The sequence below is a fragment of the Bombus pascuorum genome, chromosome 5 (assembly GCF_905332965.1).
Source record: "Bombus pascuorum chromosome 5, iyBomPasc1.1, whole genome shotgun sequence".
Classification (NCBI taxonomy): Eukaryota; Metazoa; Arthropoda; class Insecta; order Hymenoptera; family Apidae; genus Bombus; species Bombus pascuorum.
The window spans coordinates 7,219,420-7,236,009 of NC_083492.1; the positions used below are offsets into that span (position 1 = coordinate 7,219,420).

Genomic DNA, 16,590 nt, shown 5'->3' on the forward strand with positions numbered 1-16,590 from the left:
TGCCACGTATACCAACGCTTTCTCACGTATCGTATCGTAAATAGAATTATTATCTCAACTATAGAGAATTTCTCATTTAGGTTTGAATTCAGCCTACAAACATTCTACTCAGAATTATACTAAAAATAACAGTAGATCCCTACTTTTATGTCAGCTAGGTGATCCAACAACATCTACTTCCACCTGCAGATGGAAAATTTTTCCAGCTTAATTGGCCAGAACGCGAGAGAATTCCACTCGACTATGTCGGCATTCCTCTTTTGAAGAAAACTAGAACGCGATCGAATGGCGATCGATTAGGTAACGTAAGATCGAAAAGGGAACGGCTGTTAATTGAGGCTGCACCGCCTCGTTGGGACCACCAGCCATGCTCCTTCTGGAATTGCAGAAACTCGGTGAACTTCGGAGAAAAAGTCAGCCGACAGAGGTCCAACCAGGGACTTGCAAGAATTTAGGCCTTAAGCCTCGTTCAAATTAGTCGAATGACTTCTGTTCAAGTTGTTTGAGCTGACTTCGATAGTATACCTAATAGAAAATAGAAAGGAAGTAAGTTATAGTTATGTTAGATGTATGTAAAAATGTTGATTATAGTATGAATTATTCTTATGAACATGACAGAAATGTTATACATACAAAGTGTGAGCGAATATAAAGTTCAAAAGAGATTCAATTGCTTCAAAACGACAAGATCAATCCAATATCAGTATTTCCTTCCAAGCCAGGAAATTGGAAGAACCTCAACTTTGTTTGAAACTTGGAGGTACATTTCTAGTCAAACGAGATAACAAGTTTATATTAATAAAATGTTTCAAGTTGCTTGAAATCAAGTAGCTACAATACAATAAGAACATTGAATACAGAATTTAGAGACTGTTAGGATACTTCAAGTCAAATAAATGTACAGTATCACACTGATGATGGGATTTCAAGTTTTCGAGTGGCTTGAATTTAGGTAACTTGATTCATCTTAAGGAGGACTTAGTGTTCGTCGAACCAAACAGGATTGGTCAATCGGTTTTCTAATCGATCATTCGGCTGTCGACGGGCCTGCATTTAATTATCCGCCGAATTGTCCCTAGGCATACGAAATGAGAGTGAAACCGATATCGATCGATTACGAAATTACTTTTCGATCTATAGATCAAAAAGTACCTCGAGGCGATTATTATTTATTTAAGGAGGAATATTATTGATAAATGACGCAGAATTCAGTCTTATAAGATTCTATCTTATAAGATTTAGAGATATGAGAATTCTTCCTTGGGTCATTTTAGTCCACTGCACGTTTGTAGTAAATTGGTCCTAGCTCCTAGTTAATTATTGGATGACTTGTGTATCGGTCCTTCTGGTTATGGTATGATTGAGAGTTCCAGAATGGCAGTGAATAGGCGGTAATTAAAAAAAGAGTGGAGACGAACCTGGAGGAAAGAATTGATCAAGAAGAAGTCGACTGTGTCAGCTGAAGTTACGTTTATAGAAAAGTATTTGAAGCACTTTTACAACTACGTATCGCAGCAATAAGAATAAAGGTAATACGTACAACATATTACACAATATAAATTTGTTTATAATATTAGTTAACATAAATTTCCTTCAATCTTAGTCTTCTCAACAGTATACATATGACTATAGTATTTAACATAAATTTTTATGTTGAAAGAATTTCCATAAATTTCTGAAAGTTGCATGTTGCTGCAAAAAGTTATACAATATTCTTGCTCCTTATAAACCAACTTTTAATTGTAGTTTTCATCTTAAGGATCTCAAAAAAACCTGTTCTTAAAAGACATACCTTTTTCCTATCAACCACTGAAGGACTCCTCTGATAATCATCGACGATTCCCAACAAGCAGTCGTCGCATTTGCAATAAAAATTCCCGCTGGAGGCCGAATCACTAGATAGAAACGAATTATAGGTGCTGGCACTATTTTGACTGTCCATCGAATCTGTCCTTCTTAAAAGGAAATTCTTCTTCTTGCCTCCTAGTCGGGCATCGGTCTCACGATCATCTTCGTGAAAATTTTGCTTCTCGATTTTCGCTAGAAGAATCTGTTCCATCAAGTTCAGAGTCGGTGGTGTGAATAACGTAGGCGATACCGGGGTCATTGAAGCCTCTTCTTTCAAATTCTCGGGGTTCTTCTTTTCTTGATCCATATTAGTGCCTCGCGGTGATTTATGTTGCTTATAAGTTCACTTCGCTCAGACTGATCTGCAGGCCTCCAAATATCTTTACAATTCAGATTTCTCTTGCTTTTCTGTCGCACACATGCACGTAGGTTGAAGAGAGAGATTATATCTGCTAGTTTCAAGTTTCGAAGTTGAACTCTGAATTCTATAGAACTCAAAGTTTCTTAGATACTAAATCTTTGTAGAGCAAATATTCAGTGGATTCGAACTGCACTGGATTCTCTTTAATTTTAAATTATTTGGATCCTGAGTCTTTTGTAGTCCTATATCGTTTGGAATTTGGATCTTTCCTAATTCCAAATTCTCATTTGGATTCTACATTCTCTTAAATCCAAGATTATTTGGATCCTAGATATCGTTGAATTTTAAATCCCACAGTTCCCTGATTCCTTTGAAACAAATGAATGAATCTTCCAGATTTTAGGTCCTTTTGTACTTGCAATTCCTTGGCTCTCTTAAATTACAAATTCCTCATATCTTCAATTCTTTTCATTCTCTGCATTTTCCATACTATAGATCTTCCTGATCCTTCTCCAAAGAATTAAAAATCCAATCTTCTAACTTCAGGGTCTCCTTACATCTATAATTCTCTACTTCTTGATAATTGAGAAGAAAGGATAAGAATGTACTATAAATATACTTGAGGACACTGGTAACAGACGCTTGGTAGAGCAATAATTAATCACAGTACCGCACCATTTATCCTGTGAGACAACAGCCTTAGTCACAGATAAACGTTTCATTAATCCACACCACGAACCAGTTCACATCTCAGGTGAACAATGACTAGTCCGATCCCTTTCACTATTCTGCCATTCACGACCACCTGCGAACTTTTGTCACCGACCTGTTATAGTATTTCTTCTCTTTAATGATACATCTCATCGTCGACCTTGACGCGACCAAGGCTTTGATTAGTGCCGCATGAGAGTCACTAGGAAGATCAGTTTCTACCAGACTGTTCTTCATCGCAATCGAGACTCTATTAAACTCTGGACAACTAAACAACTCTGAACAACTATTGAATTACAAAATGTCGACGTAACTCGATACGTCTTTTACATAACATGACTCAATTAGACACAATTAAAAGAAATATTCGAGAAAAAAGAAGCTTCAAAAGTTTCAAAGAAGAAAAGATTTCCAGAGAAGACTGAATTTAATCCTTTCACGCTTAAGCAAATTTTCTACGCATAACTTTAGTAAATTATTAACTAACCGAGCGACAAATGTATATGAAGACGATACGGCAAAAGCAAGAGAAATATACATTTGTCGGTTTTCTGATTTTTATATCACTTTATGTTTTAATAGGACTTACTTGTTGAAGAGGAAATTGATTTACTTTATTATGTGCAAAGATATATTACTTTTTAAAAATAAGTAGGAAATCCAAGAAGTTTTCTATAAAATTAATATTGTGGAATGACTAGTGTTATGACAATCTATATTATAAAATATTCATCACAGTATATTGAATTGCAAAATTGTCTTTCTATAAAAAACAGAAGATGTGACTTATCATATTTCTTCCCAGAAGTCTTCATTTGTCTTCGGTAAAACTGGCTTTGATTTCAATGCCTTGTGTCTTCATCCGAACACATGTGTTTCCATTATTGATAATTATTACAGAAACAATCCTCCTTACGAAATAAGTGAAGTTCGATCTTGAAAATCTTACTTCGTTAAGTGCAATTTTACTTTAAGATTTCTGTTCCTCCTGAGAATTCTCTGGGAATTGTTTTCAAATTATTGATAGAAGAATATCAATAACTGCTATTGATATTAATGACGACTTTACTTAATAATGAATTAGAAGAATAAAAGAAAAGCACGAAGACATGGAGGATCGGGAACAGCGTGCTCGAGGCAGCCCCGGTTGCACAGTTTTCCTCTACTGACCCGAATTGACCGCTTCCTGTTACAGTAGTCTCCATGATATAGCGTGGTTCTAAATTGAAGCTCCGATTGATGCAGTATCACTCACGGCCGCTCACAGTATTCTGCTCTTTTTAGTGGGGACCGAATCAAGGCTAAGGTACAGGTCATGAAATGCTAACAGAAGTCTCCCCTCCCTATCAATTAAAAAATGATACAGAGACATAAAATAGAATTTCTAGCAATTAAATCAAGAGAAACATTCTAGGGATAAAAGAATTGAATAAAAGAACATCAAAGAGAAAATTTCAGTGAAGAAAAAAGTACAGAATAATGCCACCAGAAGCAACATCAGTAGTAGAGAAAACAAACGCCATAAAAAAGATAATTTCCAGGAGTTACAAATAATGTTCAACTTCCTCTTCGTTTCGAAGAAAATTACGCTTGTTTTCGTCGCCAGTGTTCAGATGAATCGACTAGGTGAATCGGCTGGACAGGAAACGAAAGGTGTATGGTTACATCCTCTCGTTACCGTCCTCTTGCGTAATGAGCCAGTATTCGATTCGCTGATTGACGTAATAATGTGTTTGTCTAGCTCCTCGACACCGCAAATATCTTTCTATCTTATTTCGAATGGAAATGACTTGATTTTTCGAATTCTCGGTACGTGTGATCATAGATTATGCTTGAAATCACTCGAGACACTGAAGTACGAGGATTTCAATAAACGAACGTATACGAAGGAATTCGATCAATTGATCAATGTTCTAGAATTTGTAAGATGAACTGAGATAGAGATCCATCAAATTTTCTTTCGCTTCAACATTAATCTTTAATAGTAAGAAAACCGAAGATATTAAAGCTAAATTGCAAATGATAATTTTACTTGATTAAAAGACATTTTGCATACTACAATAAAAACACAGAAACATATTATTATCGTGGAATAAATCAAGAATATAGGATGTGATCTCTCTGATCCGAACTCTTTGCCTTTCTCGATGTTGTTGATAATATTAATCATTCGCTTGATTGTTTTGTTACGCTTTTTTGTGTGCTTAGAAACCGACTGCACGACGTTGAACTATTATAATATTGGTTTCTGCCAAACAACGTCATTTGATGGCCATAAATTTTCGTTGCGAATTATACTTTAAAATATTAGACAAACTGTCATCTCTTCGTTCGTTGAATAAGACGATAAATAATAATCGTTAAATCTCCAACTAAAAATTTAAATACCATATACGAAAGTAAAAAAAGAAAAATAGAAATAGAAGATAAGTATTATCGCGTGCCTTGATATGGAAACATCGCAATTGGCGATTCTCCTATCAAACCAGCTGATAATAATTCGATCGAATAAACGATTAAGGTTTGTCTGGTGATTTCTAATCTAACATAAAGATGGATAAGGAGCCGTATAGAACAGCTGTTCAATAAATATCCACTCACGTCGACGAACGGATAACTATCAAAGAGAAAACTATTCAAAACCGTGAGTTACCATTAAAGGAACTCGATGGCCATTTCATACATGCAAAATAGCGTTCCACTTGAACGCACTAGTTTAGATCTCTACGAATTTTCTATTATCCAAATGATGATGAGTTTCTTTGTTGATATCTTCATCGTGATAAGCACAACAAATCACTTGATTTTGTCGCTGTTATCATTTTCTAAGAGACAATATTTGGAGTTTGTTGTTGTCAACAAGGATCACGTGCGTTCCTATTTCTGGGGAAGGAAAATATAATGAGAAAAGATTGTTCATGGTTTGGCTTTGGATAGATAGAGATATAATGATTCTTACGTGAATTTCACAACTTTTACAATGTCTTCCATTTATACTAATAATGCCATTCTTCTTTTCTTCTCGTAGAATACATTTCTGTATGAAGAATAAAAAGTCAAAAGAAGAGTAATAGTTTAGCTACGTTTGAGGGGACAATCCTATTCCATATGAAATTCCAAGAGGAATTCTTTAAATAAAGGGAAATTCCAGCAGTAAAAAAAACTTTGAACAAAAGAAAATGAATATCAAACCAGGAGATCTTCAATGTCTCCAGCTATTAAAACCAAATTATAAAAATCTAATTTCAAATGTACAAAATCTATAATTGGTATAGTAAGTTATTAATCAAAAAGGGAAGATGTATAGATTGTTAACAAAAAAGAGAAAAGAAATGAAATAGTAAGTTACCAATCAAAACAGATGAATGAATTCGAAAAAAAGAAGAGAAGAGAAATGAAAAAAGGATCAAGACAGGTGAGTCGTGAGCGTATATGATTTACTTTCCCTCGTGGAAAGGTCAAGCTACGGTTTCGCGATCGGAGGCAGGACGAACTATCGCCTTTTTCGGGTCAGCTCGCGAGAAGCAGTGAATGTTTCGAAAGCGACAGGCGGCCGCAGAATTTTCAAGCGCTCGCGATATTATTTTCAGTCACGACTACCGATGTTTTATTCATAACGCGTTTGACACAGTCTCTGCGCCCGCGCGTATTTTTTTTTTTTTTTTTTTTTTTTTTTATCGGACGGATCTCTCGTGGCCGTCTTCCCTATCTTCAATACATTCACGTCGATAAAACAACAGTCTGATAACGTTCTCATCGATGATTATTCAGAGGATTTGACAACTGGCTCCATTAATCAATAATATAGGATTCTGTAAAAAATTAAAATTGCCAAATTTAAAAACTATTGTGTAATAGTTTGGAAATGGAGTAATTTTGAAGGATATAGAAATAAGTTTTTGTAGAAATTTCAAGATAAAAATAATATTCACTAGATTCAGTTTAGAAATTTTTGAAGTCCTAGTTAGTTGTTTCTTTAAAAAATCTTCTTGAAGAAGAGATGGTTCAAGAGATTTCTCAGACATTGAATTATTAATTATAGCCAGCTTGGCCATATCATAGACAACTGAAATAAGAACCAAGACTTAAAATAAACATTAGCCTTTATCTGTTCTTATCAATTCGTGGATTTATATGATTGGACAATACTCGTCTATTCCGTAACAGTTAAATATCACTGAATTCTTCTACTCGTTTTTCTGGGTCACCTTCCACGTAGAAAGTGTGACAGATACAGGTACCGCATTAGAATTAGACTCGGTACTCAATAAATATACAATTCCTATATTTTACAAAAACATTCAACAAATTTTAGTATATCTTTCAATTATATATGGTGGAAAATACTTTTCTGAATTTCAAACGATATAAATCATACGAATTATAAAAGGCTTTTCACAAATACCTTGTGATAATCGTGATCGATATTCCTAGAAAGAATTTTCTTAAAGCTGATGTTTATCTCATCTCCAGGATTGACTCTCAGCGAATTTACAGAATATTTTCCACATTTTACGTTTCCACAACGTCGAAAAAGTTTCCTCACGTGTGGAGACATACAAATACAACTATTGCCGCACAAAATCTTCATTGTAAACAAGAAATACGCTGGATCGCATAACTGGTTCCGCAGCTCGTAAATAAGAAACTGACTGATTGCTTGACATCGAGTGCAAGACTGTGAACACGTTGCATGGTTTTATCGCGTGGCAATTTTTCGATAATTTTTTTGACTCGCGAAACACCTTCTGGGAACTAGATTCTTATCAGATGACAAGAGATCGTGGTGTCTAGTGCGAACAATATAAATTACTAAGCTTTGTTGAGTGACAACTGAATGAAAAACCCATACAAATAAACCTTTATCTTTGTTGTTTCTTTTTCCTGAGAATTACTTGTCTAAAAAATAATCGTCCTCTCTGGAGTAAAAGATAACACCACGAGTAATTGAACAACTTTGTTATTTCTCGCTTCTAATCGCTCGGAAACGTGCCACTTGTAAAGAAAAGTTCTTGTTATATAAATAAAGAACGATTTTAGTAACTGTCAGAAACTGGGGATTGTAATTAAAGAGACTTATGTCTACAAAATAGAGTCTTGCAGAAAAGACCTCTAGAGTCTCGACAATCCAATAAAGTACTCAAAGACGATGAATAGCGCAGACAGAAAATGATCTTCGTCTCCTATCATCGTAGAAGTATACTGTACCATGTGGCGCGTTAAAAATATCCAAAATGCCTCCTACTTGATTTCACCAGGCTCACATATACACACACGATATCATAAGTTTATTTAAACTTCTCCTCCTTGAAACGCATCCTCTCCTATGTACTCATCGAAACAATAAACTGCTCCTTCACTTTCACTGGAATTTTATTTTTCCTGCTTCTCTTGTGTCACTTTGTGACTTCAGAAACTCGGTGGACGCTTCTTCCTGTAATTATAAACTTTTCAGAAAATAGAACGAAGGCAAAGCAACTTTTACGAGCCATTAGCGATGAAGACTCTGTTTCGAGTCTTGTTGATGAAATCGCGCGCCTCACACTCTGACAATGATAATCAGTATAGCAAGTATACCGTGGCTGACACTGGCCGATAGAACCCTTGGAAACCGACGCTACCGACTGACTAACCGCTATCACTGATTCCAACCGAACTGACTGACTGTCTGATCCCTGTTACCGCGGCCAGTCGAATGCTGACTGCCTGAAGAGATATCTTGCACTTTTACAGCTGAATGCACGCCAGCATAGAATAGAACGATATTTAAAAGTAAAAGTTCCATGCCGGTTCTTTGAACACCTTCAGGATGCGTTGTCTTCTTTGTGATTCTCGATGATGAAGATCTTGCGAAGGAAACTGAAGATACGTTTAGTGGAAAATAAAATTACTGAGGAGATCGCAGGTGTAACATGAGAGTTTAGAAGAAATATCTTCGAAGAATTGTATGATTGTTTAGAAAGTTTGATTTAAATCGGGGGTGTAAATTTATGTAATAAACAGATCCAGTTTCTCGTCTAAACGATGAATCTTGCACGTGCTCGAGAAAGAAGATATCGGCGGAGAACTATAAAATTTACAGCGGTGTTTATGAACCGTGGCTTTTTACATCAATGTTGATGTTTTTAAAACATCGTTTTTTTTTTAAACACCAATTGAATCACGAAAAACATCTCGATAGAACATCTAAGAATGTTCTTGGATTGACCCAGTAACTTTGTCCAATATGAATTCTTCAAGATAAATTTATTAAAGTATTTAATTACATTGAATACCTTGTAGATAATTTTACTTTCCCACAAATCGTAAGAATTTTATATGCCTATAATTTTATAAACAGGGAATGAGGAAAATAGCGACTATAAGAGTTGCATTCCATTCGACTATGACTTGGCATAGAGCGAACATCGATTGAACCTACGCAAAGAATGCACAAAGCGAGCGTACACGTGCACAACACGGTTTGTAAACACGATGATCCATATGTTGAATGAGTAGGTAGATAAAGATAAGTATGCACATTTGTACGTACAAAGGAAAGGCATGCATAACAGATTCCAAGAGGAAAGAACGCGTAAAAGAACGTTTCTCCGACTGCCACATTCTTGCGTCCTTCGTCGACAGGAATAACAATTTGTAATCATCGAAGAACCCACGCTTTACTTATCTTCGAAAATATATCGATTTCCCAAATATATTTCAAATTCTTTATCTCTCTTACGGCAGAACAATCAATCCTTTCAACAAACTTCAAGGCTACAGAAAAAGGAGGCAAATGCAGATTAAAAACAGGAGAATGAAATATTGTTGAAAAGATATAAACAAATGGAAAAAGTTGATGTCTGTGCAGACACATTGTCGGTTCATTAAAATTTCCTACATACTGAGACGAATTCCATTCCTTTCGACGAATGAATAGTCCGTTTGTTCGCAAACTGGAGCACAAGAAGCATGACGTTGCGTAAGATAAATTACGTGTTTGTTCATAGAAACGACAATGTATTGGTAGTGATGATGTGTCGCGCAAAACATAGTCTTTTTCCTTCTAACATTGAAATATTTATACACCTGGAATGGAAGTATGTCAAAATGACCAAGATAAAACAATGGGTTTCCATAAATTCTATTTATTGATTTTTCACTTTTTCTCTTTTGCAATTTATATTTTTCTCAAAACAGCTCCAACTATTGGTATATAACATACAACCTTCTTTAAAAATCAATTACGGTGTAGAAACAAATTTAAAATCGGGCATCAATTTGTTTCTTGAAGTAGTACAATATTGTGTGTTTATCAAAACATTAAGATGAAAAATAAGTTTTAGATACTAGCACTTACCTTGGAAGACTTGATTGGTTGTAATTCAGCAACGTCAGATTCGTCCCCACTAAGGCTAGATGTAGTGGAACAGTCTGAGATTTTTCGTGCTGGTGGAATGTTCAATAAGCCAACTTTTATATCTTCTTGCAACTCTGAAGAGTTCCGTGGCATGTACTGTGTAAATTGCGTGTTGAGCTTGGAATAGTAGGAGTCAGTGGAATCCAGACATGAATTTCTTCTATTTCCAGTCTCATTGAGGTTTCTAAACAGAATATTCATTAGTAAAGCATCGATTATGTTAGAGAAGAATAAGGAATTTAAGAAATAAATACCTTACAGCAACAGCATTTATAGAGTCAAGACACAAACAGCAAGAGTCTGAATGTCGTCTACTACGGCAGACTTGTAGGAACTGAGTATCTAAAGATTCACGTATTTCGTCACAATCCAAACAAGAGCAGCTGCTTGCTTGGCTAGGAGTGCCACTAATCCCTTCATACTTTTCAAGATCAAGATCATTTCTCTCTAGTTTTTCATCTAAATAAGAATAATCAGAGTAATCACTAACAACTACGCTGGGTGTTCTCCAATATCTAGGTCTTCCCTCATTATGCTCAGTCTCGCTTCCCTCCACCATATTTGTACTATCCCATCCTGCAAAAAATGTTTCATAATTATTTTAATTTTTAAAAACAATTTAAAAAATTATTTATTAAAAAATAAACTAAATTTCATTTGTAAAATACTCGGAATTCTAAACTTCATATTAAATACTTCAATTTCTTCAAATTTCATATAATGAAATCTAGAAAATCTAGATAGAAGAAAAGATAATAAAAAAAAAAATATCAAATAAATTCTTAGAATTCCCTTTCATAATCACAACATGAATTCTATATGATTCAATCGTGTGAATTGGCTAAAAAAAAGTTATAAATAAACTGTTGCAAATGTTAACACAATGTTGATGTTTAATGGATTAATAAAATTCAATAACATAAATTGACTAAAAACAAAAAACCACAAATGAAATATTGTGAATGTTAACACAGCTTTACTCCTCAATGAGTTAAGTTAAATTAACATAACGATCAAACGGCTATTATTCTTATAGAACATCATAGATTTATCACCAATTTTCAAAAGACAGAACTGTCAAAAAATTTTAACTATACCGCCATTAGGAGAGAAACACAACAGGTCAACAGAACAGAACGAATAACACGTAAGACGATGCGAGAAAAAAGAAGGAAAGGAACGATGATGTCATTGACACAGCACGCGTGGTCAGGATCGTGTTTTCAACTGATTCTCCCCTCTCCATTGTCTTCGTGAGAGAGCAACTGGTGGCATGATTCCATCCCCCTCACCTTTTATTTGGTCCTCGTCGCTGAGCACCGCACTATCGGAGCTGCAGCATCTAGTAACTCGTAGTTTGTGTCGTTTCTGTTGGTGAGTAGTCAGAGATGTGTCCTCGTCACTGGCTGCGGCCGAATCAAGGCTCCAGCATCGGGCCATCGATCCTCTTCTTCGATCCGTGTCTGTTTCAATACCTTCGTCGCTCTGTGGACTCTTGCTGAGGGATCTAACAACTGGCATTCTCACTGTGTCGAACTCGTCATAGGTTTCATTCTCTTCTATAGGGTCGACGATGCCCTCCAGGGCGTTTTGTTGCTTCTTTGACTTCATCGTGACCTCCTTGTTCTTCTCACCGAGCACTCGTTCCAAGCTTTGAACCAAGTCGCATACCGACGAGCCGGCGTCACTCTCGGCGACGTACTGATTCTCCACGATGCCTACGCGTCGTTTTCGCGACGTCTGTACCGCGTTCGAGGACGATAAATCCACGTTCTGCTTCGAAGATCGATGCTCCACTTCCGATTTCTCACCGCTGAGGAAATTATTCTTCGAACATCCCTAACAAAGTAAATAAATATATACATATACGTATATATTATATATGTGTATGTACATAATTGATATATCGGAATATTCCTAGAAAAGCCACGTTTAATAAAATACAATATATTATATATCGATTGATTCGTTTTAATGCACACGTAGATTATGGAAACAAAATTATTTTACGGAGAGTTGTTATCAAGAATATAAAATTGAATATTCTTATCGAAGTATTGGACAAATGTTTGATACACAATAAACTTTTTTACAATAAAAAAGATATATATAATATATACATTAAATAAATAAATATATGAAGAAAATAAATGAACTTTCTGCTCTATTTATAACTAATATTTTAAAGCATTTCTCGTAAAGTCACATTTCGTGAAATACAACATATCATATATAGTGGCTTATGAACGAACATTCACCATACAAAATTTTATGTATGAAATTTAAGACATTTTGATATTTCATTGGCTCTACAATGATTACTACAAACGACTACTATGATTATATTGGTAAAATTTGAAACCAATCTGAAAATCTAAAAAATTTATTAACAAAGTAACTCGAGTGTATACAATACGAAGATTATTATGCGGCGAAATGATTTTGGTTTCTATGATTTACTTCTTTAAACGAATCAATTGATATATAAGTTGTCTCAGGAATCATATATGAAAAATACATCGAAAATATAGACTAACATTTGTTCATACCACGCTTCGTCTTTAATAAAATTAAATATGAAAATTTGTTTAGTATATGCGAATTTGGTGAATTACCGAATGAACGTGAGGAAATAGGATCGACAAGAAATGATTGTACATGCGAAAATAAGTGAAAAATGTAGAATAAAGCTGTTATGTTTAAGATCTCGTTTTCAAGAAGATAGTGTTTGAACGTGTTTAGTTAAGGATTAGCCTGAGACACTGCGTTCTTGATAAACATTGAAATTTTGTTTTCTCGAAAACTGAGCGTCCTGTAGACAAATTTTATTCTACATTTTCGATTAATTTTCACACCTAGAATAACCTCCTGCCGATTATTTAGTCCTGTCCAGGTAGAAATTAATCAAATTCAAGTATAGCGACAAATTTTCAAACTCAATTTACTCCAAAACGAACTATCATATGAACAAATTGTATTCTATATGTTCGAGCTACTTATTCATCTCCTTGCCGATTGTGCCATGAATACTGGGACACCCTGTATAATATACAGGACGGTCCGTAATTCATGGTATAAATTGGGTCAGTGGGATTCTATAGCTTAAAATCAAAAATAATAAAATTAAAATTGAAAATCAAATTTGAAAATTTCCCTTAATACAAATACCGTCTTAATTCTTGACTAACACTTTCCAATTCTACTTTCCCCAAAATGAAGCATTAAACGACAAAATTTTACTCTATATTTTCATTTTTATTTGCGTATGCAGAATAACCTTCTATCATTTGTTTATTCCTGTCTAGTCGGAAATTGGTCAACTTCACATATACCAAACAAACTTTTAATTTCAATTTTCTCGAAAACAATGCTGTCAACACAATTTCCTTATCCTTGATTTTCATTTTATTTTGCACCATAGAATCTACCTGACGCCATTTGCACCATGAATTACGGGCCACCCTGTATGTATATGTTGTATGTATTTGGTGAAACGTGGCTTTGCTATATAGGAATATACCTTGTTCTTCTCTTCGGTGTAGCCTCGTCCTCGTAGCAGCTGTTTTAATTGTGTCGCTTCAGGAGTTAAGGAAGATTGAACCTCACATCGACTACTTCGCCGAGGATACGTGCATTGTCTCAAAGGCACTCGGTTGCTTGATGTTCGATTTGAAATACAGGAGACGCATCGCGCACTGATTCTAAACCAATCGCGGCCACGGCGCCGACGATAGTAGAGGTCGCCATGTTCGTTTCCGTGAACCACGTGAGAGATAGATGGGAAACGCAGCTTGATCAACTGACCCGATTTGAATAATCGGCTGCAATTCGATTTAAAAGAACTCCTGTTATGATCTTCCGAATTGTCTTTCTTTTCATTCTTCCTTTCACTTTTTTTTTCATTTTTAAGTAGATCATTATGAATTGAGAGGATTTGATCTTCGTCGATGTTCGATATGTAGGTTAAGTTCATGATCTTCGGAAAATTCACCCTTTTCTTTGGTGGATGGTTTATCAAATTGCTCCCGATGCTGCTTCGCAATCGGCCTGCGATGACGACATCGTTCGACGAGATCGCCTGACTAGAACATGAATGAGAGAACATATAATTCGAAATTGGAATGCAGGGAAATTCATGGAACGATCTCTGAATTCTTATGATGACCTAGACTGCACATATTCATGCAATTTCATATTTTTATGAGCTTAATCAAAGGATTGGAATTTAAGTAGATACACAATATCACAAATTACAATAAGTGCTCTACTTTGAATATATTTTTGCATATTATATGTGTTCTATAGATCTTTGGAATTTTAAATTTCTTAAAAACGCATAAACATCCACGGTTTAAATGGTAAGTGTTTGTAAAGTATGATAATTCAATCGTTAAATATAGTAACACATTAAAGCCCAATATTGCGGTAATATTTTATTCGCAATCAATTTACTTCATCGTCTTTTATTTTTTAACGTTCTAGTTATGAAATATTTCTATTTCTATTCCTATTTCAATTCACATTTTTATTCCTGTCTATTCTGTGTCTTCTACTTAAATTTGTTATGAAACTGATCCTTAATGAATTAACCGAGAAACAATCTCATAAGTAACAATTGTTTGTAAGAATTTAATAGATTTTCAAATATGAAAGATGGCATTTGAATTATTTATTCAACGGGTATCATTTCATCCTACACGTCGGCGTCCATGAAGAAATATCACTACAAACCACCTTTATGACAGTATATTGCAAACATAAATTTTTGTTATACTAACACTGTCACTACAAGCTCTTATCTAATCTTGGAATTATAGCTACACATAGTGCTATTCCCCATATGGGACGGTAACTGTGATTCTATTTCGATATACTATGTACATATACATATTATGAGCCATACAGAGCCACAAAAGAGTGACGATATTATAAATACATGTGTATTACTAATTAAATACTTGCCATGGAAAACTATTATGTATATATTATATGTATTATATAAAACATTCTGAAATTTGAAATTAATCTGGAAATGTATTTATTGCAAGCAAACATTTAATAAAAAAATTGTCGAATTATTTAACAAGTATTAAAGACAATCTTACTGAATACCATCGTTTATTAATATAATACATAATCGATTGTTTAAATAATTTTGTAATCTATAACAGATACAATATATACATACAAGTTTTCTATGATGAATGTTCAAATATTAAAATAAATTTGAAATTTTCCAAAAAAAGGGGCCAAAATATCATTGTGAAAGTGATTTTTTGCAAAACGAAGAATCGCTGAAAAAGATGAGTCAAGAATCGTATATCCGGGTCGATGAAATGCGGAGGGAAAGATGCGTGGAAGGTATGCCAGGGTTGCTTCTTGCTTCTCCGATTGACGTCATAAGTGCGTCATTGGAAGCAAAGAAACAAGAAAGTGCGATTGAATGATCGCGGTTGCAGCAACCGTCGCGCGTACCGCTCGGTATCGTTTGATTCTTTCTCTTTCTCGACAAACGGTCCATTATCTCGTCAGTTCAAGTGCCCCTTGGCCACTTGAGCCTATCTGTGCTGCGACCGTTTCGTTCGACTCTCTTGTTCATTGTGCGAAATAACCGTGCACACCGCAACGAGCGTAATATAATGTACATTTTTTCTCTTTTCTATTGTCTCTGTCTTGTTTTTTTAATATCGCCCACGCGTTGTTTTCTATCGGTCGGGAGTGCCCGCTAATTGCACATAGGCGGCAGTATGTCCAGGGGAAGATAAGATTACGACACAGGATCCTCGGTATTATTTTTTTTTTCTCCATCAGAGGAAACGAGATGTAAAATACGTAAACATAATTACAAGGTCTGGAAAAATATCAAGTTTAAAAGTATCGAGTAATATTTTCCCAGTTTGTTTTTCTTAATTCATGTTCATCGATTTGACATTATATTAGGACGGATGGTGTTTAATAAATAGAGAGATAAAGAATATATTTGTAAACATCGTTTTCAATGCATATCATAACTGAAAGAAGGGGGATGTCGTCTTAATAATTTTTGTTTGATTTTCATATTTTATTGGGACAAAAGAGAAGTCGATGATATAAGAAGAAATTGCATAATTTCTATTTAGGAAGTCGAAGATGACATGACCGATGGAAGGTTATAGCCAAGCCTACTAACCGGGCTCATATTTGTGACGAAATCAGGTCAGTGTCGGTCCAAGGCTAATGACTCGTACGTCCTAAATAGGTAATAACATATATCACGTGCCCGCATTAATTT

The 16,590-nt window shown here is 34.9% G+C and overlaps 2 protein-coding genes and 1 long non-coding RNA gene across 13 annotated transcripts in view; 2 read left to right on the forward strand and 1 right to left on the reverse strand.

Moving 5' to 3' along the window:
- Positions 1-16,590, forward strand: part of LOC132907502 (thymosin beta) — a 50,105-nt gene that overhangs the window by 32,817 nt on the left and 698 nt on the right. The window lies entirely within an intron of this gene.
- LOC132907482 (inositol-trisphosphate 3-kinase B) overlaps positions 1-16,590 on the reverse strand; it is a 29,187-nt gene that overhangs the window by 10,315 nt on the left and 2,282 nt on the right. The window contains exons 2-6 of one of the 7 annotated variants that reach the window (XR_009658180.1): positions 13,840-14,401; positions 11,612-12,158; positions 10,574-10,895; positions 10,260-10,503; positions 9,805-9,988 (exon numbers count right to left, since the gene is read on the reverse strand). Coding sequence is in view for 4 of the 7 variants with exons in the window: in XM_060960624.1 (XP_060816607.1) it covers positions 10,260-10,503; positions 10,574-10,895; positions 11,612-12,158; positions 13,840-14,401 (1,675 nt within the window). In the remaining 3 variants the exon portion in view is untranslated. Of the gene's footprint in view, positions 1-1,792; positions 4,076-7,325; positions 7,745-8,128; positions 8,355-8,497; positions 8,606-9,804; positions 9,989-10,259; positions 10,504-10,573; positions 10,896-11,611; positions 12,159-13,839; positions 14,402-16,108; positions 16,550-16,590 lie in introns of those variants that run through there. The other 6 variants (XM_060960624.1, XM_060960627.1, XM_060960626.1 and 3 more) reach the window with 6 other exon arrangements.
- Positions 8,745-10,268, forward strand: LOC132907512 (uncharacterized). Its single transcript, XR_009658194.1, has 2 exons — positions 8,745-9,381; positions 9,647-10,268. It is a non-coding gene; the product is annotated as an uncharacterized LOC132907512 (long non-coding RNA).